The 27,820-nt window shown below is 36.3% G+C and overlaps 3 protein-coding genes across 3 annotated transcripts; all 3 read right to left on the bottom strand.

Moving 5' to 3' along the window:
* Window positions 1-4,954: 4,954 nt before the first annotated feature.
* Window positions 4,955-5,614, bottom strand: LOC129241353 (larval cuticle protein 65Ag1-like). The gene is made up of 2 exons (XM_054877617.1): window positions 5,472-5,614; window positions 4,955-5,369 (listed from the first exon to the last, which is right to left on the bottom strand). Exons 1-2 carry the CDS (start codon window positions 5,588-5,590, stop codon window positions 5,171-5,173), a joined length of 318 nt encoding a protein of 105 aa, XP_054733592.1. The 5' UTR covers window positions 5,591-5,614; the 3' UTR covers window positions 4,955-5,170.
* A 3,500-nt stretch (window positions 5,615-9,114) lies between these two features.
* Window positions 9,115-9,558, bottom strand: LOC129241688 (larval cuticle protein 65Ag1-like). Its single transcript, XM_054878155.1, has 2 exons — window positions 9,416-9,558; window positions 9,115-9,313 (listed from the first exon to the last, which is right to left on the bottom strand). The coding sequence occupies exons 1-2, from the start codon at window positions 9,532-9,534 to the stop codon at window positions 9,115-9,117; spliced, it is 318 nt and encodes a 105-aa protein (XP_054734130.1). The 5' UTR covers window positions 9,535-9,558.
* A 4,696-nt stretch (window positions 9,559-14,254) lies between these two features.
* On the bottom strand, window positions 14,255-14,892 carry LOC129241370 (larval cuticle protein 65Ag1-like). Its single transcript, XM_054877642.1, has 2 exons — window positions 14,750-14,892; window positions 14,255-14,647 (listed from the first exon to the last, which is right to left on the bottom strand). The coding sequence occupies exons 1-2, from the start codon at window positions 14,866-14,868 to the stop codon at window positions 14,449-14,451; spliced, it is 318 nt and encodes a 105-aa protein (XP_054733617.1). The 5' UTR covers window positions 14,869-14,892; the 3' UTR covers window positions 14,255-14,448.
* Between the last annotated feature and the right edge of the window lie 12,928 nt (window positions 14,893-27,820).

Genomic DNA, 27,820 nt, shown 5'->3' with positions numbered 1-27,820 from the left:
CCTTGAGCTCAATTACGGTGCATTCGAAACTGGCCAAAGAATGCCTGGTTTCACTTTCGATCGCATCTGAAGTGAAATCTTATGTCAAAGCTCATCTGGGTACTGGAGGAAACTGCGAAGCGGACAAGCTGGCAAGACAAGGCACCTGTAAGGTAGTTTCCCCGTGAAAGGAGAGGATTGGGATCCACTTGACAATCCGCGCTCTACTCCTGTAATGATGGGCTGCGCTGTAAACAAATTCTGCGCTCGGCAAATACATAAAATTGTAAGTTCGCGAAATCCTTCTTGTCACATATAGATTGGAGGCGATCGAAGGATCTTCTGAGGATGACAATTACAAAATTTCTATGAGGTCCGCAGAGTGTTAAAAGAAACTTTCTAGGCACAATTAATAATGGATTGCTGATGTACTAATTTCAATGGAAAAAAGTTTGGAGAAAAGGAAGTTCAACTAATTCTCTTCTTCTTCTTCTTAATTAGCTCGATAACCGCTTACGCGATTTTGGCTAAGTTTATCAAAGCGCGCCAGTCGTTTATTTCGCGTGCTAACCGACGCCAGTTGGACACACCAAGTGAAGCCAAGTCCTTCTCCACCTGATATTTCCATTTCCTCTGTTACCACCAGCTGATACCGCATCGAATTCTTTCAGAGCCGGAGCGTTTGTATCCATGCCAACGTAGCCGTTGGATCTTTATTCGCTGCGCTATGTTTATGTCGTCGTAAAGCTCATACAGCTCATCGTTCCATCGCTTGAGATATTCGCCGTCGTCATCTTGCAAAGATCCAAAAATCTTGCGCAGAATCTCTTTCTACTTTCGAAAATGAAAAACGTAGGTAAAGTAGGGTGCCTTGGTATTCGAAACATATCAGGAGTTATTTTAGCGGCTTGAGAAATAGCCATATCGATAACTATAATTTGACAGCTGAGAATGGCAAACTGTGTTAAAATATCTGTGCAGTTAGTCTGGCAAGTCACCTTAAATCGTTTAACGCCAGAACAGCAATTGTTGAAATTTACTTTGAGCGCTATCGATGCTGAATGGATTTCTATTACAAAAATGAATCAGTTAATTAATGAAGCATACAGCCCGCTTCACAATCAATTTATTGGGCTGATAAAGTGGACCATGCCACTCCGTAGTAGCGGCTCACATATGCCGGATATAATATTCAAGAAATTAATGCCATAAAATTTTCTACCAGATCATAATAAAAAAATGCATTCCAAGAATATTTCAATTTTGTATTATCATTTTAAGTTCTCAAGCTCTTAAAAACACCCGATACTAGTATAATGGAGTACAAGATATTTGGAATAAATGCAACTTATTTAAATCCATAAGATTTCTAGTTTCTGAAACAACAAGCGTTAACATTGGAAAACGAAATGGGTCTAGCCTACTTCAAAGTCATTTTAACAATATTTCGTCATCTCACCACCATCTTCTTTACTCTATTTTAAGATATGTAATGAAGGATTTACTGAATGGAATAACATCTTCTTCAAATATTCCGCACGATTTTGCTTCGTATCTATCAACCTCTAACCAAACGATAAATGACTAGAGGTGAAGAATAACGATAAGCAATATTTGTTTGAGCTGGAAAAAGTATTTAGACGTTACGAGAAATTCAGTGTGATTCCTTATACACATACATACATTTCAGACTCGCACCATCGTTAAATAACGCTCGATGGAATTCGACAGCGAATCTCGCCATTTTAACTTTTATTCTTCCGCCTAAGTTTAAAGCTCAATTGGTTCCAGCCTGCCAAATAATATGCAGGATAGCATTTCCAATTTGAATCCTTGGAATAAACAATTTTCTTGACTTAAAAAAATGCACCCTCTTTGTTCATCGAATGGAAAACTCTTTCTCAAAACATCGCATTATTCACATATCAAACGACGAGCATTGAAATCGATTCAAAAAAGCATTCAAAAAAATTAGTATGAGTTTTTTTAGCTGCATGTGTCAAAGTGACTGGCAATCATAAATAGTTAATATATTCTCGTTTTCTTCGGCCTAAATGTAGGCTATGATTTTGTGTCGCTTTGAAGTTTATGGTATTACCAGCAGATTATTTTTATAATACTTGCCTATATATATGCCATGAATTATATATAGTTTTCTACGAATACACACATTTTTACAGTATTAGTTAAACTTTAAGCACCCCATTAGTAGATATCTTTCACCTTAATGTAATTATGTAGCTGATTGAAAACTGGCATTTGATACTTAGGTGCTAAGTTTAAGTTTAAAATATCAAACAGTGGAGAAAAAAATAAGTCAGTTGTTTCGAAAGCGCCAGAAGCCAGTTGCAAAGTGGGCGTATGAGCAGCAGGGTTTTTTTTTTTTGCTGAGATGTGGAAATTGAACTACGTTTATGCTGCATCGGTTTATATTAATTGATTGAAATGTTTTGCTTTTTCGCTACATTTTGGCGTTTTCAGTTTTTTTTTGTAAATGTCCTTGTATATAATGAAATTGCTATAAATCAGCTGGTGCGAAAAAATGTTACCAAACTAACAGAAATAACTGAGAAACGTGCACAGCAAAAATATTTGCTATAAGCCAACTAACAAATCGCCAAAGCAACGACATTGGTGCGAGTACCCCTAATGTGTCCAATAATGATGATTGTGAAAAATGTGAGTTAATGGCATCCCAAGGCATTAATCCCATGTCAATGGGTCGTTCGCGTCCCGCGCTTATTTCTACTATATAACGTCAACAGAAAATTAGAAAAAATTCATAAGGTATCTTCTTCTCCGAAGAGGTTTTTCAAAATGTTATATTTTAATAATATTTTACCATATGCAAATAGTATGAAACATGCACTGTGCAGTAGTTTCGTAAAAAAATCATGATTTCTCAACGAATCCGCCGGACACGAACGACCCATCGACATGGGATTAGGGTATATATGTTGATTCCTTTTCTGGTTATATGGTAACACTTTCAATAATTTTCAACCACGAGTTGTAGGCCCTGGCAGCTAGTTTTAGTATTATATATTCATTCTAATAAATAAATAATATATGTTGGATGTTCTGTAATGTTAATATCTGCACAAACTGGAACAACGAGCAATGTTGTATGCTCTTACGTACTGTGAAAGAAACTTATGCTTTATCTTTTCGTTTTTCCTAGTAGGTGTACGAATTGGCTTTTCGCTGATATTCCTGGAACTTAAAGGGTTTTTTTTAAAAAAGTATGGAAGCTGAATCAACCAGACTAATTGACAATGAGAGTTACAGTTTATAATATCAGAAAGACGAACGGAAATTTGGTCTTAACATATAAAAAGTAGGCGTGGTTTTATCCCATCTTAGTAATATTTATGTCGGATCCAGATACGGGGTGTCCGGTAGCAGAATTTGGTTTTAAATTTAAAGCTTTTCCTCACCCTCTGAGCATATGAGCCGGGAGGTGACCGCGTTAGCGTTATTCGTGCGGATTATTTAGTCACTATGTCGCGGGGGACGTGTGAAGAACATGCGTTCGCAATCGAGACGTATTTCAAGGCCAATGATTCGGTGGTAACAACTCGACGTAGATTTTGTTGATGTAAAAATATTCGACGTTTACGTGATGCCCAGTGAAGATTTGATTTGTTCATGCGTGAGAAGGTTCCGGGTAACAAATTCGGTAGGAAATACTCATGGCCGGGACCCAGCCGGATATCGAGAACAAATAAAAATAACGAACTTGTCACTGCAAGTCTGCATCACAATCCGTGTAAGTTCGGGACCAAGACAACGGTTGTTCTTAAACTTCCAAAAACTATTGTGCATGAAATATGGAGGAAGGATATTAAACTTTCTACAGGACAATGTTGGAATGGTTTCGTATATTAAACACTATCTTTTAGAGCGATGAAGCCCATTTTCTTTTCAATGGAAGAGTTTTTTTCCTTGGGAGCATAGGGCCTCGACAAGACTCAGTCTTGCGTTGGTTTCGTTAATCTATTTTGATTTCTGACAGCGTAGGTGATTAGCCTGTCGCTGCCAGTCCTAAGTGGTGGAAATACCCACCTGTCGTGGCTTAGGCACAACGCCTTCTTACTGTTTGGAGCGCCATCTGGGTGCAGGTTTTTCTGCCAGAAGGATCACGCAGATGGTTGAGGACTTCGCTAAATTTGGTGTGTCTGCGCTATTATCGCGATTGCCCGTTTCCTCTTGCTAGCACTACTGATGCGTTGTGTAACTATGTATTTTTCTTTGCTTTTGCTTGTTTTAGCAGCCGCAATGCAAATAATGCACAGACTAATATGTGCGAGAGTAAGGATGGAAAGGAAATGTTTTTGGGGTTGAGGAATGAGATTTTTTTGTTTAGAAATAGAGGAAGTAGGTAAATTTGGAAGAGTGCGAGGACCGTGCTTTACGTGGGATTCGAACCCACGACCTCTGGGATGCCTCGTTCACTTACGCTAGACTACCGAGGCCCCTCGGTGTGTACGTATGTAGGTATATTGGAAGATTTGCTATACATCTTATCCAGAACTTTTCTTCTCACAACAGCCATTTTAAGCTCGCATATATACACGTTTTTTTAGTATTATTGGCGCCTACATCCTATGTTAAGTGTTTGGCCTCCTGCACCTTCGAAACAAATGATGCTTGCACCAGGTTTCAAACAACCACTAACTACAACAAACTATGACAAACTTTCAAACTTATTATTTTCAATTAACTTTGTTTACTTTTATGGTTGCTTCTGTTGTCTTAAATCTTTAGTTTTCCCTGAACTTTTGCAACCGCACATCGAACTACCAAATGAACTATTTATTTGAGCAGCACTCTTTCTCACCATTTCAAACCCATCCAATGCACTTACCTATTATTTGGATTGGATGTTGGTAACACTGCGCTCCATTACTTACATTTAATTTTTCCTCCACCTTCAAAAAGTGAATACAATTTTTTTTGTAACTGTTTTCTTTACTCTTGTTTTTTCGTTTTGGTAGCTTAGACTAAGGACTAACAACTGATCACACTGATCTCATACCGTTTCACAATAACACCACCATGTTAATAGCAATCAGGGCAGTTGTTAGAGGTAGGACGACTAGGATCAGGATAGCAAGGAGGGGACAACAAAATATTGGGGAATTTGTACGGATTTATAGAATAAACTCAAATTAATGAAATATTTAGCAACTTAAGCTTCAGGTGCGACGGGCAAATGAGCACCTTGTGGTTGGAAACCGTTCTCATCGGCGATGTAGTTGACGGTGTAGGTTTGACCATCATCAGCAACGAAGGAGTAGGAGCCACGGACAGCAATAGCCTCGTTTTCGCTTCCAATGTTGTTCAAGACGGCATCAGCATTTTCCGAGATACCGTTGCTGGTCTCATAACTGTAATATCAAAACAAAAAAATTGTGTTTATTAGTTAAGTTGTAATCCCGAGGTAACGATATAAGGTGATCCTTTATTATAGGTCGGTTATTGAAACTTACGCGTATTTGAATCCATCGGGTTGCACGTCGGAGTCGAAGCGCAGGACTTGCGCATCAGAATCAGCTGGGGCGGCGAAGGCAACGGCGAAGAGAGCAACGAAAACAATGACGAATTTCATTTTGTTAGATTTGAGTTTTACGCGTTGAGACTAGCAAATTGCGAATGATGACACGAAGAGGGTGATTGTTACATTTTATACTGTTTTTCGTACATCGAACAAGTTAATTTTAATTTTTTCCTACTCATCTAAAATGCAAATGTGTAACGCCGTGCCACCACAACCGCCTCTACAACCACTATTTTTTGTTGTTGTTTTATAATCAAAGCAAGAAACTAACAAATTAACTAAAAATTTAATAACCAGGTAGTCGACATTAGCGCATTTTTGTTGTTAGTTGAAGCGATTAATAAGAATCAGCCAAAAACTCGAATATGGAAATTAACGCAACAATTTACGCACTCACAGCCCATACGCTATAATGAAGACAGCACAGCACAGCTGCTGCTTGACCCCAATGGTGACAGAAGCGCTGCGACTCAATACTTGAGAACCGAGAGTGTTTGGATCGAAAGAAACACAGCAAGAAGCGGATGGAAAAGATATGGCGGTCACCGAAAAACCAAAAAATTCAAATTTTTTTTCTGATTACTAATACAATCACACATTTTACTCTTGTACCTGCAAATGTTCGATTAATAGACGCAAACATGCTTATATACTTATGTTTGTATGTATCTACGGAAACTATGGTAAGATGAAGCCAGCTGTTAACCAAGAAAGAAGAGCTTCGTCAATCTCCCCCATAATCTTTGCGACCTCTGGTGAATCTGGTACAAGAAGTTTTGAGTGAAATTGCTTTTTCCTCACTTCTACATCTTCTACGGAAATATTAATGACATATGTCTACGTTCAGGTAATTTAAAATTAAAATATTAATGTATTCAAATCCCGTGTCCCGATGTTCGTTTATGCTAACCCCCAAGCTGCCCAACCGATTTAAAAGATATTTATGTAATTTCAGCTTAAAAGATATGATACTTTTGGACCCAATAGGGGGCTCTGCTGTCGATATATTATATATTTATTTAAATTGATTAAGTTTCTCTATCTAAAACTACTTGAACAGGACCCGATAGGTGACAACCTTGTCGAAAGATATTTATATATAGAACCTTTAGCTAATTTGATTAATAAGTGTTTTCAAGAGGGTTAGTATCCACTAGATTTTGATTCTTGAATGCTTTGAAACGGTTCACAAAGAGAGTAGTGGAGAAATCTGTTCAAACCTTCGTCCAATTACAAAACTTAGAATAATCGAAAAAATTTTTGAAAGTAAAATTCTCAACCGCATAAAAGTTTTGCTAAATGGGAATATACTTTATCGTAAGAATCAGTCTGGCGTTGTCGAAAGTTCTAACACCTTAGCAGCAATCCTGTATTGCATTTAATTTGCTTATGAAGCCATACAGGCCACTGATTTGTCAAAGCCATTCCTTACTTATTTACTCACTTAAATGGTACTAGAACCGTATGTCGGTTTTGGCCGAATCTAAGGAATTCCGCTATCTAGATCGGTTCGCTGCTTGCTGGCACCAGTTGGTGACTCCGGGTGGTACCAGATTATGTCCTAGTTCATCTCACTTCGTTGATTAGGCCTTCCTCTTTATCGCCGGAGCACTCTTGTTCATCCTCGAGACATGGCCAAGCCAGCGTAGCCAATGTATTTTAATATGCTTCACTATGTCCATATCTCGGTATAGCTCATACAGCTCGCTATTCCATTGGATATAGAACTCATTTTCGCCTATGCGAAGAGTACCAAAGACTTTTCAGAGAATATTTCTTTCGAACGCTCCCAGTGCTCTCTCATCAGTTGTCGTCATGGTCCAAGCTTTTGCGCCATATTCAAGGACGGGGATGATTAGGCCTTTGTACAGCAACGTTTATCGAAAGTGCCTACTGAGCTCAAAGTAACGCCTGTTGAAAAGAGTTATCCTTCGTTTAATTTACAGGCCGACGTCGATCTGGCTATTAACAATGGTACCTAGATAAACAAAGTCCTTCACCACTTCAAATTCGCAGTTGCTAACAGTGATGTGTTGTCTAAGACGCGAGGACTCTTTGTATGTTGACATCAAGACCTTCCTTTTACACTCGTTCACCGCAATACCATATTTTTCGGCTTCCTTCTCCCGACTGGAGAATGACCGACGATATCAATATCGTCAGCATACTCCAGAAGTATTTGATTCAGTAAACTCAGAAATAATGACTAGGAACCTGGCAACCCTCTTTCTGATTTACGATTATAACAATAAAACCAGCAAGTCATGTCAACTCCACAATTCTATGCCGATTATGACAATTATGCGGGCAACAGCTACAAATAAAGAGCTTTACGGCTGGTTTGAAAAAAAAAAACTTGTAAAAAAGTAATTTAACCAACAAAAGTTTCTTGATATTTAATTTGTTAGGTTAGATTAAATGACGCCCAGGCAAGAGCGCACTTGGACGAAAAATCCTATCCGTTCTTTGTGATAACATACAGAGGAAAATCGAGGGGGGAAAGAAAGACGGACTTTGGGTGAAAGGAAGATGACGACCGAATTACATTTGCGTTAACCGCTTCAAGCTACTGATAGAATTAATCAGGTGTGCGATATTTAAATCTGCTATAGTCGAAGGTGTAGCAAAAAAGTGTTTGTCTTGGAAGTTTCCTCGAGCGCCCTGGATATATCCGTTTGCCCACTAACCCAGCGTTCGCACAATTGCTGTGAAGCGCATCCTTCCAGAAGAAAAAGTAGATCTTAGTTTTTCAAAGGAACCCCTTTTGGTGGGGAAAACATCTCGAGAACTCCTATCTAACTAGCTCATCCACTCAGGTATTTTCCCGCTATGCCTTTGTTACCAGGAATCCGAATGAACCTAATAAAAAAATATTCGCATGCAGTCGATGGAGAAGTCAGACACATCACGAGTAATTTCTAATGCACCTACAACGAACACAGGGCTCTAACTTTTGCTTAGCTCTCGAAGTAAATATTTATCTTCCTTATAGTAATCAACCAATGCACTTGTTTTTTTGATTTTTTTGACTATCTCCGCTTGGAAAACACTACAGCGGTCCGGTGGACTAAATGTGGACTTAATGGAAGCTCCTCACCGAATACTCATCCACCAACCCTTCCATTGAATTTTGCGCCATCCGTGAACATGTTTACCACGACCTGTCCAAATGCTGCACAGTGCTCACTCTTCCCTTGAGAGAATATGAGTGGAGAAAGTGTCACTCGGACCTAGCAAGGATGTGCATCGATATTTTCAATATCCAAAAGCTTTAGGTCAATACTAGACTAGGTGATGGCCTCCTTTTATGAATAAAAATCATAAAAATACATTTGTTTTAAATAAATTTATTGTTTTTGTTTTTTTAATCTCTTGTTTCTGTGTTCTAATAGCTTAGACTAGTGACCCAACAACTGGTCGCATTGATTGTAAATTGTTTAACAATAACAGCGTATTAATAACAAATACGAGAGTTGGTAGATTCATGACTTTAGAAAACTTTCACGGAATCGTAAAATAACTTGTAGTAACAAAAAAAAAAAACACGTTCGGATTGCAGTCAAATATTTAGCATCTTAAGCAACTGGGGCGACGGGCAAATGAGCACCTTGTGGTTGGAAACCGTTCTCATCGGCGATGTAGTTGACAGTGTAGGTTTGACCATCATCAGCAACGAAGGAGTAAGAGCCACGGACAGCAATAGCCTCGTTTTCGCTTCCAACGTTGTTCAGGACAGCATCAGCGTTTTCCACAATACCGTTGCTGGTCTCATAACTGTAATGTCACAACATAAAAATTGTATTTATTAGTTAAGTTGTAAACCCGAAGTAACGATTAAAGGTGATCCTTTATTATGGGTCGCTTATTGAAACTTACGCGTATTTGAATCCATCGGCTTGCACGTCGGAGTCGAAGCGCAGGACTTGCGCATCGGAATCAGCTGGGGCGGCGAAGGCGACAGCGAAGAGAGCAACGAAAACAATGACGAATTTCATTTTGTTAGATTTGAGTTTTACGCGTTGAGACTAGCAAATTGCGAATGATGACTTGTCGAGGGCGATTGTGACAATATATACTATTTTGCGTAGCTCGATTGATAATGAAACAAGCTAATTTTAAAATTAATTCTACGCATAAAAAATTCAACTTATCACCGCTACTACTAAGACTAAGGGAATTTTGTTGTTGAGTTTTTTCTTTTTCTTTTTAATCAAATCATGTGAACTAATACGGCAACTAACAATTGATTAACCTGCAGTTGAGAGTTCATGCATATTGTTAGTTTTGTCAAAGTGGTTAAGCAGCTAGAAACTGGATTGAGCAAATTATTTTAGCATTTCTTCTACTACAGGAGGCGAGTGTAGGTTTTTCGTGTTGTAGGCACATAGTGTAACTAGAGATTCTATTCAACTCTTGTGACACCAAAGAAACTGAGAATCTGGCATAAGTAGCGAGCAGATGGATATTAGGATGACAGCTGAATAATTTATGAAGAAACGAGGAGGAGACATCTGTCGGTCAACAAAGATATTGATTTTTTTATGGCAGTGGCATTTTTCATGATGGTGCAATTAAGATCTTACCAAATATTTGGAATCAGCCCGAGATGATTCTTTGGAAAGTCGTTGGAAATATACATATTGCAGAAAGATTCTGGAACTACATTTAATTGTGCAAATGAATATTGGTTCTAGACTGTCATTAAGTGGGTAAAGTATGCAAATCCAAGTAGGAAGACATCACATGTATATATGTATAAATCTGGCCAAAAGTGCGCCTTAACTTGGCCTTAACTTGGAAAGTTATTTTCAACTGATAAAAATCCAGAATCTGAATCGAGAAACTCCACATCAATACCCCGGATGCCATCGAGCTCATTAATAAAAGGAGGAAGTTCCGATTTTTCGGCGGGAAACATAGTCTAGAAAGTACTCATAAAATTCTCAAAAAGGAGTTCTCTGCCTCGCTCGCCTACGTAGGTAGGTGAAATGGTTGAAGTATCACTCTGACACTCCTCAAGTAGCATTAAAACGCCGTTTTGATACCATTATGAGACCTCCAACAGGCAGAGATATCTACAGCCAGCCAGAGCTGTTAATATAATGGAGAAGATTGAACCTAAATTCCAGGCTGGCGCACTGCTCCAGGTTGTCGAAGAGAGGAGCACCCAGTGACCTTAATCGTCTAACTGCTAAACCCAGACACTTACAGAGAAAGTACTCAACAGTCTCCTTCTCTGAAAGATCCCCACAGCTTCTGCAATGGGGGTTAAATGGTAACTCTAGCTTTTCCGCGTGTGTGCCGATCATCCAGTGACCGATAAAAGCCGCTATGAGTATGGAATTTAGTATGGCGAGGAGTCCAAAGAATTTTCTGAGTCCTTCATATATTGCACTGGGGCCAAAGGGTTTTCGAAATAGCACTCGAAGAAATGGAGCTCCATCTTTTCTGCGCTTTCTTAAGAAATAATTTGTGCAGTTCCCCATTAAACATCTGTCAGGGGGATGCCGATGACCAGGTAAGAGGTATCTGAGGCCAATTCAGTCCCCTTCCTGCCTAGCTCAGCCCTGGCTACTGTAGCGGCGGATAAAATAAATACATTTTGAGAATTATGTTCTCAATGAATACTTAAGCACAAGTTTTTCAGAATTTATAGTGCAATAAATATTATGAACTCTAATTATTAAATTCAAAGCAGCTTGGAGTCTTTATGTACTGCTCACATAAATAATGTTATTAATTTAATGTCACTGTTGACAGTTATAATTTTGAGGTTGTAAAAGACTTCGTGTATTTAGGAACCAGCATTAACACCGATAACAATGTCAGCCTTGAAATCCAACGTAGAATCTTTCTTGCCAACAAGTGCTACTTTGGACTAAGTGGGCAATTGAGCAGTAAAGTCCTCTCTCGACGAACAAAACTAACACTCTACAAGACTCTCATCATGCCCGTCCTAACGTATGGCGCAGAAGCTTGGACGATGACAACATCCGATGAAGCGACGCTTGGAGTGTTCGAGAGAAAGATTCTGCGTAAGATTTTTGGACCTTTGCACGTTGGCAACGGCGAATATCGCAGACGATGGAACGATGAGCTGTATGAGCTTTACGACGACATAGACATAGCGCAGCGAATAAAGATCCAGCGGCTACGTTGGCTGGGTCATGTCGTCCGAATGGATACAAATGCTCCGGCTCTGAAATTATTCGATGCGGTACCAGCTGGTGGTAACAGAGGGAGAGAAAGGCCTCCTCTGCGTTGGAAAGATCAGGTGGAGAAGGACTTGGCTTCACTTGGTGTGTCCAATTGGCGCCGGTTAGCACGAGAAAGAAACGACTGGCGCGCTTTGTTAATCTCGGCCAAAATCGCGTAAGCGGTTATCGCGCCAATTAAGAAGAAGAATTTGAAGATAAATAATGACGATAGCTATTTCTGTATCTTAAGCGATTTCAACCTAAATAAAGATATATGGTTGAATTATTTCAATAATAGAGTTCTTACTCAAACTAATGTCATGTATTAGTATTAACCTTAAGTATAAGTATTAATTAACCAAGAGTTAAGAAAATTTTACATTGCATACAGCGAGAACAAATTCGCAGAAAAGAGTACCGTTATTTTTACTTTTGTTTGTATGTATTGTCTACTCATATATGATACTCAGTTTCGCGTCAAACTTCGCTTGTTAACAATGGAGTGGGAAACTAAGGGAAATCGCATTGCAGTGATTGCATTTCATAAGTTTGGTACAAGTGCAAATGAGATTTGTGAACTGTTGAAAACGCTTAATATGTCATGAATGTTTGTTTACCGCAAGATCAATCGTTTTTCCCAAATGTCTGAGGTGACAGACAGAAAAAGCAGTGGTCGTCGCACTTGAAGAAAATTAGACTCGTCAAATCCAAGCATCTTCTTTGGTGGCACGCGGTCAACGACTGTTGAAGAAGTTTTTAATAAACAAAACGACAAAAACTTTGCTAAAACTTCCAAGAAATGTTGTTCCAAGGGTTCAGCGTGGCTCATGGCCGCAGAAGACTGGCCGTCTGGAAGTCCAGATTTGAATCTATTGCACTACAGTCTCTGGCCAGAATTAGAGAACATGGCCTGTAGAAGGCTTCATAGAAATTTGGAGAGTCTCAAACAATCATTGGTTCGAGCAACAACGGACTTAACTTGTAACAGAACTTGTGGCAGGACTAAGTAGATCTTATTTTTAATAGTGAGAATATTATATGTATTTTTCACGTTGATGAATCTGTAAATTGGGTGTGAACTGCATGCTTTTTATTTGTTACCTGCAGTTGAAAATAGTAGCAAGTATTTCGATTTTCATAATGCAGAGCTTATGCGACTCCGTAACTATGATCGCATTTTTTTTAAGTCGAATTTCGTTTGTACTAGACCCGCGTCATCAAGGTTTTGTCTGCGGGCGGTCTACATTTGCCAATCTCGTGGTATTTTCCCAATACTGCATCGCTTGGATCACTTAGGAATAGTTGTCAAGTCGACACTATATACACAGATTTTTCAAAAGCCTTTGACACTGTTTGGCACAATATCTTATGACGGAAACTTGAATCATTGGGCTTTCATTCAGCTTACATGTCATGGTTGAGATCTTATCTTTCCAACAGAAAATACTTTGTACAAATTAAGAATATTTAATCCTACTTTTGATGACTCCTCGGGCGTCCCACAGGAGAGAATTCTGGATCCTATTTTATTTCCCATTTTTATTAATGACATTATCGTGTGTTTTAATCACTGTAAGTTCGTAATCTATGCTGATGATCTGAAACTGTTTAGTAAAGCAAATTGACAATCGGATGCTTCTTCAGTACAGCAAGATTTAAGTAACCTTGTCGTTGGGAGAGTCCAAAATAAGTTTTCACTTAATATAAAGAAATGGTTTCATGTAATTTTCGCCGACGCTCTGAATGTTATTCCTTCCTCTTATACTTTATAAAATGTTGTTCTGTCTACAGTTAAAGGGTTTTTTAATTTACTCGTGACCTTTGCCTCCGGTTTCACATTCATAAATCATGTTAGTCAGCTATTGCTGAAGGCTTATGTTAATTTAGCATTTCTATAACGCTATCCAAGGGATTTTAAATACCCTTATACTAGAAAAGTTTTATATAACTCCCTAGTTCCTTCTAAGCTCGAGGATGTATCTCTGGTTTGGAATCCAAATCTTCTCATTCATAAAGAATTAAAAGGGTACAACGAAATTTTATTCGATTGGCTCTACAACCTCTTTATTTATCTGATCTACTACCACCACATAGACGTACCCTTCAGTCTTTGATGTTTGTTTTTGATATTATTTGTGGTTCTGTAGATTGTCTCGAAGTTCTGGAACAAATTAGCTTCAACGTTCCTCACGACACTTTTCGATTTTGCTAACAATTTAACTCCCAAACAGTTAAATCAAACTACTACAATTTTGCCCCTATTACGAGGGCTCTTACTGAGTTAAATAGTATCTAGTCTGTAAGGTGATTACAAGAATCTTAGACTTAAATAAATGGAAATGAAATGAAATATAAAACACTGTCTATTGACAGGAAAACCAAATATATATCAACCTTTACTAACAAGAGCTAGCAGAAAAAAAGCAAATAAATGAATAAATAATCAACCCTTCATGATAAAAATACGATTCGATTTGTTTTAAATAACTTTATAATTTTTTTTTTAATCTCTTTTTATTTCTGTTTTCTAATAGCTTAGACTAGGACCCAACAACTGGTCGCATTGATTGTAAAGTGTTTAACAATAACAGCGTATTAATAACAAATACGAGAGTTGGTAGATTCATGACTTTAGAAAACTTTCATGGAATCGTAAAATAACTTGTAGTAACAAAAAAAACTCGTTCGGATTGCAGTCAAATATTTAGCATCTTAAGCAACTGGGGCGACGGGCAAATGAGCACCTTGTGGTTGGAAACCGTTCTCATCGGCGATGTAGTTGACGGTGTAGGTTTGACCATCATCAGCAACGAAGGAGTAAGAGCCACGGACAGCAATAGCCTCGTTTTCGCTTCCAACGTTGTTCAGGACAGCATCAGCGTTTTCCACAATACCGTTGCTGGTCTCATAACTGTAATGTCACAACATAAAAATTGTATTTATTAGTTAAGTTGTAAACCCGAAGTAACGATTAAAGGTGATCCTTTATTATGGGTCGCTTATTGAAACTTACGCGTATTTGAATCCATCGGCTTGCACGTCGGAGTCGAAGCGCAGGACTTGCGCATCGGAATCAGCTGGGGCGGCGAAGGCGACGGCGAAGAGAGCAACGAAGACAATGACGAATTTCATTTTGTTAGATTTGAGTTTTACGCGTTGAGATTAGCAAATTGCGAATGATGACTTGTCGAGGGCGATTGTGACAATATATACTATTTTGCGTAGCTCGATTGATAATGAAACAAGCTAATTTTAAAATTAATTCTACGCATAAAAAATTCAACTTATCACCGCTACTACTAAGACTAAGGGTATTTTGTTGTTGAGTTTTTTCTTTTTCTTTTTAATCAAATCATGTGAACTAATACGGCAACTAACAATTGATTAACCTGCAGTTGGGAGTTCATGCATACTGTTAGTTTTGTCAAAGTGGTTAAGCAGCTAGAAACTGGATTGGTGAAATGAATACAAATAATGAGATACTTACGCATAGAAATATAAAAACAACACTAAGAGGTTGAGGTATTGTTGTATGTCAAATGAGAACAGTTCCCCAGCGAAAGCGCGAGTCAACTTCGTCGTCTGCTCAGCAACACAACTTCATCACAAGTATGACCATGCGAAATTAATGTGATCTTTCGTTGGCCATTGGAGCAGTTGGAATTGGGTATGCAGAGATCTGCATAAACATAATTTGTTTAGCAGGTGTCGTACAACTACTTGAGGTACTCGTTTCTCAAATGCATTAGAACACTCCGAGCTTTAATGTTCATAAAACAATTTATTTGTTTGATAGGCTGTGTGAACCTATGTAATATTCCTCCAACATCGGCATCAAAATTTTTCTTGTTTAAGACGCAATGACTTCTTTACAATTAAGTGCGCGATTTCTTCATTAGAGGATAGGTTTTATCGCTAGTAGCACCACTCAAAAGGTAATTAGCTTCTCTTCATTATCCCCACAGTTTCGATAACACAGCGCTGGCTTTGTAAGAAAGTTTTCAATATTTTAAAACAGCGTTCAACAGTAAAAGGATTATATCGCGGATACATAAAACTGAGTTATACAACTTTTTAAGCCCGAAATAGCTATTCGGGGGAAAAAAACATTTGATTTAAAAATAAGTCAGTTGAATTTCTGTCTAAATATTTTATAGTCTCCATTTTAATTAGTCCGGATTTTAGTTAGTCTCCAACTGTCTATGCCACCATTCGTACGAGCTCCTGCTTGTCTACCAATATACTTTAAAACTCTATTTGAATGTTTTAATGAAACTTTACTGTCTATATGTAGATAACCTCTTCCTCATTCCATTCGACAGTATGTAATTTAAAAATATTTAGGGTGGGCCTTTAGTCAAAAAATAAGAGCATCTTAAATCAACTACGCGCCCTATGTGCGGAGGGATGTTTTTTTATAGTAGTTTTTTTTTTCTTCTAAAAAATGTCATCAAAAATTATATATAATCAAGGAATAAAAAAATGAATATAAAATAAACAAAGCCCACTTGGGAATAGTTAATGAATATCAAAGAGAAATTGTTTAAAATTAAATCAGTGAGTCTATTATTGATTCCGCGGTACATTTTAAGTAGGTTCTTGTACTCGCATAGCTGGAGTCTATATTATAGACTTGGACTTGGTGTAAAGTGGCCATTTCCTATCAGTACCCGATTTCTCTAAAATAGTTTCTGTTATCGTAGGGCTTTTGTTAGTGAAATATATAATAAATCTCGAATGATCTCAAAAGAGGTGGTATCTATATAGAAGACAAGAAGTTCCTAGGATGGATTTTGAAAAAGGAAGATCCATAATTGGTTATCTGTGTTAGGCTCAATAATGCCTTGAACCCAATTCAGCGATCTATTTCTTACGCTTTCACATAAGACTTGTGAATTACCCGAAAATCGTATCTTCTTATTCTTGATTGGCGCGATAACCGCGTACGCGATTTTGGCCGAGTGGTCAGGAGGATGCTTTTGCATATGGTCCTAGAAGCCCACAACTTCCGGACTTCGCCCAACTATTCTCAGCGTAGCTCCCGAACATACGTTTGAGACCGTGCTAATGCGAGTAGGCGAAGCATCCCAGAACATTTGTTTTGGACCCGCCACGTATAACTCCTCCCCCTATAAAAACCAAAACAAAGCCTTGGATAAGAAGTTCCTGATTTGGTGTCATACGCCCTGTGAAAATATTGTGTGTTTCGTATCAGAAAATAACAAGAAAAATTCCAAAAATTATACATTGAATATGTTTAAAAAATTTGATATCTAATTTCTCCATTTTTTTCCATTTCCTTTGTAATAATTAAAGTTTTCACACAACTATTTTAATAAATTTGTGTGGACGAATAAATTAAAATCAGTCGCTTAGCACCCTTTTGCATTGGGAAGGAAATGTTGCAATTTTGCACAGTTAAGTGGTAATTTTTTGAGAAAAAAACACATAACTTTATTGGATATACTGAGAAAATAACTCGAACATTTCGACAACCCTGGCAAAGGGCAGAATAAATTCAACATTATATTTCATTGGGGCGATGTAACCTTATTACATTAGAAAAGTGGATCGAAGCTTAAAATTCTTATTGTACATTTTTTGTGAACCGTTTCTGCAGCTTCATATATTATTTTATATTGAAACCTGGTGCAACAAACATAGGAAGGACCTTGTTACCGAATACGACTTATGCATTAGCGCTTGAAGGAAAGGTACAATAGAATGATTTCCAGCACTTTAATGCTCAATCACACCTTTTTGACTTTTCCTATCTCAAAAAACACTCAAATAGAAGTTCTAAATACTTACATTGCGATTTTTAGCTGTTCCTATCCTATCAAAACACGAAATATATATATATGAAATATATCTCAACATATCTCCTTCCAGAAAGATGGACAAAAGCTCGAGTTAGTGGTGGGCAATATTTTCGAGGATAGGTGTGTAACCACAAAAAAAAAAAAAACAAGCAATGAATGACCAAATATTTCCCTAATGAAGTTTTCTTTTATTAAAACTTTAATTTATGTCAATTTCGCGTCAACATTTCTTCATTTCACATACTTCTATTAATTTTACTGAACAAAATCAAGCTTCATATAAAACCCTTCGTACCAAAACCTCATTCATTAATTAGCATGAACATTCTCGAGGCGAGTTTGCAAGATTTATAAATAAAATTGCTTTGGTTTTTGTTTTGTATGCCTTTTTCATTATTTTCGCACGCTCTTAGATAAATTTACAGTCTGTTGCTAAGCTAAGCAACCACTGCCAACCGAGTATAAATAATATGTAAACCATATAGAGGAATAATGGAAATGCCTTATGCAAAATTTGGATAGCGAGAACTTTTAGGCGTTCCGACTACGTAATTGCCTTTTTCAACAAACTATAAATTCTAGAAATTTATTCCTTGCAGAATGTTGCTATTTATACTTTTTCTATATTAATTATTGCACGTTCTTCAATTTATTGTTTGCAACTCTTAAAATATAATCTCTTATTGTTAAAGGTTATCCTTACTTACGTCATCGAGAGTTATAATATAGTTCTCCCCATTTGACAATAAACACCAAATGAATAAAATTGTAGACTTAGAGTCTTTCGACTTGTGCATTTAATGTTTAAAGTAGATGAACGTGTTTATGCATAAACTTAATTAACATCCAACAAAAAAAGAAACAACATCAGCAACAGATATATGATGCTAATACGTATAGCAATAAGAAGATAAAAAAATCAAAAAAGCAACTTCACCACATTGATACGCTAATATATTTACATATATTATAATGAAGACTCTTACATACGTATATAAACTTGTATACATATTTATATGGCATCTACTTCTACATAGCGACCTTCAAAACATCTTCGGCGGCCGCGGTTTGTGTGGCATCATTTTCAACTGAGCTGACGTCTTCGTCTTCGTTCGTTTTTTTAGTTTAGTTTTTTTCACATCACTTTCGATAGTTACCCTTGATTTTGGTTTTCTTTTGTTGTTTTATTTGATTTGTTGTCTCAGTTTTACCTGACGCAGATGACTTTTTAGCTATGCATATTAACAGATTAGCAGCATTTCTGTTATAATGTTTATAAAATTAATTTAAATCGATTACACTGAGCGAACGATTGTAGCGAATATTATTTCCAAGAAAATGAGAAAACGTTTTAAGCTTATGTTACTTCGAATCAGCTAGTAATAATAATTAAAAAAAAAAAAAAATAGTTCAAATAAAACAATAGTGAAGCGATTTCATGTTAAGTGATCCAAGTGATTTTGACGCTGTATATTTTTCTGAAAACCGGTTTATTTGTAAGCTTGAGTAAAATCAGAAGTGAATCGAAAAGCTTTCGAGAAAAATTTATAATTTTCTAAATATTGGTCTAGAGTTTTGTAAAGCGAAATATCTTTTCTTCTTTTTAACATTCTTTATTCTTTAATTTTTTAACAAAATATACTTTTTAAAGCCAAATTTCATGGAACATTTTTTCGCCATATTTGAAAAACATCACCCCTAACTTTTTTCTCACTTTCTTTTATCGTCGCACATCATTAAAAACAGATACTCGCTACTTTTCACTTGTTTGCCTGTATGGCATGTAGAACCGCCTTCAATAGAAGCAAAGCTTGGATACTATAGGGTGAACGGTTTGAAGTGTTACCAACTTCACACTGCTTGTATCTTTAAAACACCTCATGACATCAACGTCAAAATTGTTCTAATGACAGTTCAATATATTGTTTATAAGCCATCAAAAGCATTTGCGTCTCAGTTTTGTTGAATTTTCTTTTTCTGTGATGAAATTCAAACGTAATAGTGTGATTGCGTTATATGTGGCTGGAAAATCACAACCAGCCATTGTTCGTGAGCTCAGTCACTCTAAGTTAATAAAATGTTAATGGTTTGGGCCGCAGTGACCGCTGATGGACGCTCTCCAATCGTTTTTATCGAGCCTGGTGTCAAAGTGAATGCGACTTATTATCGGGAAAATATTTTAGAAGCAGCTTTAGAATTAGGGCCGTGGACACGCAAACATTTCGGTCGTAGACATGGACGTTCCAACAGGACTCGGCACCGTCTCATAAAGCTCGTGTGAACCAAGAATGGTTAAAAAATCATGTCCCACACTTCATTTCCCCCACACCTTGGCTTTCGAATTCGCCAGACGCAAATCCGATAGACTATTCCATCTGATCCATTTTGGAGAGCAAGGTGAGGACTAAAAAATATGCCAGTGAAAAAAGTGATTATACGAGAATGGGCCAAAATACCTCAAGATCACATTCGAGCAGCATGCAACTAATTTTTTGACCGTTTGAGGGCTGTAGTCAAGGCAAAAGGTGGTCATATCGAGCTAAAGTGAATGTATGTTAAAATTTTAGTTATTTTTGAACAATTCTGTCTTTGAAATCAATAAAAACTAATTTCACACAAAAAAGTTATCGTGTTTTGAATAGGTAACACTTCATATCGTTCACCCTGTATACCTATATCGCTGTTGTTAAGCTCTGGCTATAAAAAATCCCTTAAAATGAATAGTAGAAGAGCCTAATTCCTCACTTCGTAAAAAATATAGACCACCATGCCTTGAGAAAAGTTAATTTTAATGGATGCTTTGGCGCTTGTAGATTAAGTTTCCTCCAAAGACGGCAATTTTTCTTATTAATATAACCACTGAACCAAAGGAAATGTCCGAGAAAAAGATATTTTGGCCAAAATGCATTAAATTTCACAGGCCAGTAAATTCAATTTCCGATTTACCGCTTTTTGACAACAACTTCTCTTTAGCCTAAATGGTTGAAGTGGGTATCATCAAGAAATTTGTAGTACTATGAAACTCATATGTATTCTAATTTATTATTTATTTATATTTTTGATTAATCATTCGCAAACATTCCTGCAACAAGCCAAGAAGCTTAAATGTAGTGCATATATAAGTATAATAATAAATAGCATCATCAATAAATAAATAAAAATATAAAGATATGAATAAATACAGTAGAGCTACATTACAGACATGAGCAAAATAGTGATTTTACAATCATTGTGAGAACTGTGACTGGGATTTTTTTGGTTTTATTCTCAGCACATATTCTCATAATTTTCCCAAATATAAAAACTTTAAATAGTATTCACGCTCAGATCGAATTTGTATTTGTTTATAAATTTTACATTTCATTATTCCAAATCTATTTCATCCCCTTGAAAGCTCTGCTTCACAGACATTAAAAGTCCTCAAATTTTTAGAACTGTTTCTGGTTTCATGCTCCACACATACTGACTACAATTATGTCTTGAAATTGAAATGTACTCCATAGAACTCATAGAATTATGTTGATAGAGAAAGGGTTAATAAAAAATAGTTGCAAGCGAAAGTTCTACTAATATTGCTGGGAAATTCTTATGGAATTAGACTTTCTATGCACTTTCTGACTTAATCGAACAGTGTTATTTAGCTTATTTAACACCATTGTATAGGAAATTAAGTTAAATTGTGGGTTCCTGAAATGTGCTCTTTAAAAAATTATATTTGCTACGCCAAGGGTATTGACTTAAAGGGTTAGGGGTAGTCAGACGCCCGAGAAAATTATGATTTCCAACAATTTTTTTTTTTTTTGCTAATCAATTGCTTTATTTTACAAAAACAAAAACATAGCATTAATACATCACATTTCGACTTGACTTTAGCAAAATTTCAAAAAACAAAAAAAAAATTAATAATTGCAAAAGTTTTTGCTGTTTGTGTAGAGCCCGTTTCTCCAGAAGTCCCTTGCGGTGAGCATCACAAGTCCTTGGAGATTAATCTAAAATCAATCGGACAAGAGAAATTAGTGTTATTAATAGATAAACTTGTGCCTAATCGAAGCTGTTTTTTTAATTAACAATATGGCGGTTTCAGGAAATATTTTTCAGATTTTCCAGAAAAAAAAATGACAATTAATTGTTTAAAAAACTCGACATTTTTTACAAAAAAATCCTTCGATCAGCCACGAGTTTGTTATGTTTTTGAAAAGCAGTATACATTTTATTGAAATTAACCAAGTGGTTTTTAAGTTACAGTGATTACCAGTCCAAAAACATAGTTTTGAAAAAAAGGCATTTAAAGTTTTTCGAACACTCCGGAGCTCCCGAGCATCCTTTTTTAATTCTTGAATAACTCGAAAAGTATTTGTCTTATTCACTTCAAATTTTCATACAATATTTTTAAGATATTATACTTTAAGAAAATGTAAAAAAAATCAAAGTTTTTGTAAATTCTGACTACCCCTAATCCCTAAGCCAACGAATCATGACGTCGATTGTTAATTTTGTCTAGCGCATTTATTGTATACAAGTTGGACCTTTGGTCAAGTCACATCCAATTATTTTTCTGTCATTGCATTTAAAATTCAGATTCATAAAAAGTTTTGCAAAACGCTTGATCAAACCGCCCTATGCTCTCAGATTACTTTTGTAGCCTTATGAGAGATGTTCCTGAATTCTAGTGCAAGAGTAAAGCCAACTGCACTAGAGAAACATTGCTATCTCAAACTCATATTTGGGTATTTCAGTTTGTAAGAAAATCGAAATTTCAAAATTGGCTCTGGGAACTGAGCTGAACAATTTTATTAAGGTATTTTTATGATATTATATAAAGTCTAAGAAGTTATAAAAATTTTGTAAAAATTGGAAATTTTTTGAGTAACGTTACTAAAACCTGTTATGAAAATTCAAGCACAGGTGCAAATCCGGAGAACAGGATTTTGGCCGGCCAAAGCCCATTTTTTTGTTAGAAGCTATGTCAACAAACAAATTGCCGTTATTGAACCAAACATAATCCAAAGGGTTCGGTAAAGCGTCAGCGCACTCACAAAGTTTGAAAATTGGCCCGACCGCTTGAAGCACTCCCAAGGAGACGAATGTAGCTTCAAATAAAAGCCAGAATCAATTTTATTTTTCACACCATTGTTGTTTTATTTATATTATGTAATTTTTTTTTCTTATCACTCTTACCTGGTCACCTTATATTTTTGTAATATTCCTTTATTCTTTTATAGTTTTTCTGTTTTCGCCAAAGATTATAATAAAAAAAAAAATGCATTCCAATAATATTTCCATTTTATATTATCACTTTAAGTTCTCAAGCTCTTAAAAAAGCACCCGATACAATATGCTGTTACAAATGATATTCCAAAAGAACACCAAATATATGTTAAATAGTCTGATTTAATGATGAAACTTTGAATAAATCTTAATAATTTCTTTATACTTTTGATTAAACTCTAAAAAAAATTGTTTTTGCTTCTAAATCAGCCTCTTAGCCGTGTATTGCCATAGTATCACAGGAGTCATATTTCGCATTTTAAGCAAAATATATTAATAAGCTTGACATAAATAAACAAAAACCGATGGTTTTGCTAATCTCAAGGTTAAAACTGAATTAACCATAAATTCCCAATGCATACTAAAAAAGCCGAAAAAATGAAATGATCACGAAAAAAATTATTGCCTATAAAACGACAATCGGTTATTTCACTGCGTGGTAAATGACTTCGTGACATATACCATATATGTACCTACGTATATGTATATATTTTTTCAATAAAATATTTATTTCGTATTTGTGTTCGAACCTGCTTTACAAAAGTTTACCTACACGCTTATTTGCATCTTCGAGTATTTGGTACACACAAAATTTGTTGGCAGTGACACAATTTTCGTTGTCGATATACGAGCCCTAACATTTTTTATTAAGTTGGCTTTTATTTGTCCACCTCCTCCACCTTCTCATTCATCTAACGTGAACACTAATTAATTAACAGAAAAAAGTACGGATGAGCTCACTTTTCAAAACCCTATACATTTTCTGTTATTATTCACTCTTACTCTCTCGTTTGGGCCAAATTTTGTATATAAAACTGTGAGTGAGGTAAATTTTGTTGGCATTTAGGAATCTGAAGTGGTTTGACATTGCATTTACATTTTGTATGCACCTCAATTGCACGATTCCTATAATTTATTTAATTTTTGATATATGAGCAACAGCACCTGACTTACAATTTATAATGAATTTCTTTAACACCCGCAAGCGATAGTATTTCAGATTTTTTTGTCAAGTCATGCATTTAATGTCGTGCCTATAAATGACTAAATTGTGCTTATTGAGGTGGTATTTGCATAATTCAGTAGCTATTACTTTTTCAAATTACTGCATTTGAATTAATTTCGTAATCCGTCAGATTAAACAACTACGTTTTTCATAGAATAGACACTAAACAAATTGTTTTTACATCGGCCATTCGAACCTTTTGTGTTTGTAGTAAATATACATATCTATGGCCGGAGTACTTTGCTGCACCTCGTAAGTATGATAATGAAATTGTGTTCACTTGATGCTACACTATTAATAGTAAAAGGTGAAAAAATTTACCAAAATCTGTTAGTTGTGAAATGTTGCTTTGAAATCTGTAATCCTATAAAGATTTGGTTGAGATGTCCTCAGAAACAAGAAATATAATTAAATCGGTAATAATCAATCTTTTGAGGAATCTAAGAAACTTAAATTTACAGTTCCCAGATCCTCGACGAATTAGGGACGCCGGAATCTGAAACTACTCTTCAAAGTGCAGGGCATTTGTACAGCTGACAGTGCTATAGACTCAACCTCTTTCTTATCTCTAGAGGGAAGTGTTATGCGGGATGCGAAAGTAGTGGTTACATGGCCCATAGTGTAATTCTGCGCTAGTATTCCCGTGAGAGATCGTAAATTAGTTTTTGTGTGCCTCAGTAAGGTCATCGCGCGTAAGCCAAAGGCAAACGGGATTTTCTGTGCAGTCAAGATATTACCCACCTGTTACCCGTACTTTGCCTTTCTTAATTTTTATTTATATGATACAAAAAGTTATGTGGCTTAAGTATAGAATTTTACGTACTATAGAGGGCTTTTTTCAAAAGCTTGATTTTCAGCTTATTATTATTAGTATTGGGCATTGGGACCTCTGAGGTGGTCTATTGTCAGGAATGAGCATTTTGTACTACCACTAATTTTTTAGTATCTCTTCTGCTTGAAGGCGAACCCTAAATATGAAGGCTTCTGGTGAACTGGAATACCTCCTCAAAGTTTTCGTTTCATATCGCTAATGTATTGAGAATCGCACCACTTAGGTGTACGAATTTTTGTCTTGCGAGAGCTTAATATTCGCAAAAATGACAGAGGATATTTTCCGCTAATCCTAGTTTCCTGAAATGTAAACGAAGACTACAATATCACGTTTAGTATTCAGTGAGAATTTGTTAGCCCTCTGTATCCTATTCTTCTCTGAACTATTTCAGTTTTGGTATATAAGCAAGAACTGGTTTTCGACTCGAATATTTCTTGTACCCACAAATATCTCAAACCTGTGCAACGTAACATGAAATTTTTTTTCCGAGGTATTCAGGATGTAAGCCAATGAAATATATACGTTTATGTATTCTAAATATGTACGCAAGAAATTATTTAACCGCCGAAACCGTATAAAGTATGGGCTTGTCTCTTTAAAGCGTACACAACATCCATAGCTGTAACTGTTTCCCTTTTGGCATGTTCAGTATAGGTAACTGCATCACGGATAACATTCTCCAAAAATACTTTTAAAACACCACGAGTTTCTTCATATATCAAACCAGATATACGTTTTATACCATCTATACAACCTAACTGAAGTGTACGTGCCCATTATTTATTTATTTTGTATTTTATACTGACGATTATATATAGGGTGGGCCATGTAAAATTTGCTTTTTGAATCGGCTATAAAAAACTAATCAATATTTTTTCAAACATTTTTTTTTATTTTGAAGATTGAACATTGTCATTTATGAATGAAAAATAATATCGTTCAAATGACTGCCACGACTGGCTTTACAGTAGGCCATTCGATCAAACCAATTTTTAAGCACATTTTCGATTGTTTGGGCTCCAATTTCATGAACGGCAACCTCGATTTCCTTTTTTAAAGCATCAACCGTCTCTGGATGATTCGCATAGCATTTGTCCTTAACGGCTTCCTACAAAAAATAGTCCAACGGGCTTAAATCACAGCTCCGAGGCGGCCAATTGATATCGGAATTTCGGCTGATTACTTATCACGGTTTTCAAAAACGGTAGCCAAAAGTTCGAGTGTAACTTTGGCAGTGTGACAAGTTGCACCGTCCTGTTGAAACCAAATATCGTCCATGTCATCCTCTTAAATTTTTTGAAACGACTCGTTGAGCATGTCACTGTAACGCTCGCCATTTACTGTAACCGCGGCTCCTCGCTCATTTTCGAAAAATAAGTGGCCCGATGATGCCGCCAGACCAAAAACTGCACCAAATAGTGACTCATTGTGGATGCATTTGCTTCTCTACAGTAACGCGTGGATTTTCTGAGCCCCAAATCTGACAATTTTGCTTATTGACGTATCCACCGATGTGAAAATCAGAAAAGAAGAAGAAGACTCACCACTTTGGAAATAGGTTTTCAATATTTCCCAATTTTGTTCAAGCGTATAGCGCCCCATTTCGTAAATGTCAAACCTTTAAGTAAATTATGAACACATTTGACATGTCATTTGTGTTACCATTCTCAAAAAAGTAGGTGGTTCAAAAAGCAAACGCTATATGGCCCACCCTATATGTATATGAAAAATGTAGATATGCATTTATGTATATTTATTATATTATGAATAGTATAACTAAAAGCAGAAGCTTGGACGATGACAACATCCGATGAGATGTCCTTTGGAGTGCTTGAGAGAAGGATACTGTGGGAAATTTTTGAACCTTTGCATGCTAGCGACGTGCGAGTATCGCAGGCCATGAAACAATAAGTTGTGTGAGGCTTACGACGACATAGATATAGCGCAGCGATTAAAGATCCAGCGGCTACCTTGGCTGGGTCATGTCCTCCGAATACGGATACGAAGGTTCTGGCTCTGAAAGTATTCGATGCGGAACCAGTTGGTGGTAACAGAAGAAGAGGAAGGTCTCCTCTGCGTTAGAAAGATCAGGTGAAAATCCGGTTAACACGAGAAGGAAACGACTGGCGCGTTTTGTTAAACTCGAAAGAAATCGCGTAAGCAGTTTTCGTGTAAATCAAGAAAGAAGAAGAAAACTACAATATTTTACATCGCTGACATTATTATTTAATCGCGACACGTCACATACCTACCTTTGCCAAATAGAAGCTGCGCCTTGCTTCCTTATTTGAGCAAGTAATTAAATATTTGCAATTTTATCGCCTTTATAATAAGAGTTTGTAAATAATTTGTTGAATATCTACTCCCTCAGTTTGCGACTGTGTATGTATTTGTACGACTATTGTATGTTACTGTAGGAAGTACAAAAACATTTTACTTCCGATACATCTACAAGTTTCTATACGCGTATAAACAAATAAGCCCGCCTAGGAACAATAAGATTCCTCAATTATCTTACACGTGTTACATAGCAGCTATAGACTCTATTTCAAAAGAATTAACTGCTATTCTTTCATATCCATTTTGGTGGATAAAATCAAACAATAGAGAAATATAAATGAATATAAATATTTCCAGTTCCGAGTGCAAATAAAACTTGTTGGATGAACGTACCGGTTTGATGTTTAGAGCTAAGCTTTATTGGTACATTCAAAGAGTCATACGTAAATCGCCTTTGCTTTTCTTTGTGCGCATATGAATTTTGCTAAAAAAATATGCAAATCGCAAACTGTTTCCAAGTGTATGCATGTTTGCACGAATCTGTATTTTCTCTCTCTTACATACGTGCCAAAACAGACATGGATCTTGCTGGAAGAAGATATCTCGTAAACTTGTTTGAACTAATCAAATTTGCCATTATTTTACTTCGTCGAAAACAATGCAAATGATGAGTGAAAAGAACTAGAAAAGATTTGATTTCACATATTTTGAATTGAATTTTATTAAGTGCGATTAAAGAATAGCTTGAAGATGCATAAATCAGGAAGAATAAATGTATGGGTGCACCTTTTTTATTTACGCAAAATATAAGTATATTTTATAATTTTGTTAGCTTCATTAGCATTTCATTTGTTGATTTTCATAAAAAAATATGAA

The sequence above is a fragment of the Anastrepha obliqua genome, chromosome 3, assembly GCF_027943255.1.
Source record: "Anastrepha obliqua isolate idAnaObli1 chromosome 3, idAnaObli1_1.0, whole genome shotgun sequence".
Classification (NCBI taxonomy): Eukaryota; Metazoa; Arthropoda; class Insecta; order Diptera; family Tephritidae; genus Anastrepha; species Anastrepha obliqua.
The sequence above is the reverse complement of the archived record's forward strand: the minus strand, read 5'-3'. Positions and strand labels throughout refer to the sequence as shown.

Coding starts and splice junctions, on each gene's coding strand:
- LOC129241688 (XM_054878155.1), bottom strand. CDS start 9,534: ATGAAATTCGTCATTGTTTTCGTTGCTCTCTTCGCTGTCGCCTTCGCC. Junction 9,314..9,415: donor GCCGATGGATTCAAATACGC/GTAAGTTTCAAT, acceptor GTGACATTACAG/TTATGAGACCAGCAACGGTA.
- LOC129241370 (XM_054877642.1), bottom strand. CDS start 14,868: ATGAAATTCGTCATTGTCTTCGTTGCTCTCTTCGCCGTCGCCTTCGCC. Junction 14,648..14,749: donor GCCGATGGATTCAAATACGC/GTAAGTTTCAAT, acceptor GTGACATTACAG/TTATGAGACCAGCAACGGTA.
- LOC129241353 (XM_054877617.1), bottom strand. CDS start 5,590: ATGAAATTCGTCATTGTTTTCGTTGCTCTCTTCGCCGTTGCCTTCGCC. Junction 5,370..5,471: donor CCCGATGGATTCAAATACGC/GTAAGTTTCAAT, acceptor TTGATATTACAG/TTATGAGACCAGCAACGGTA.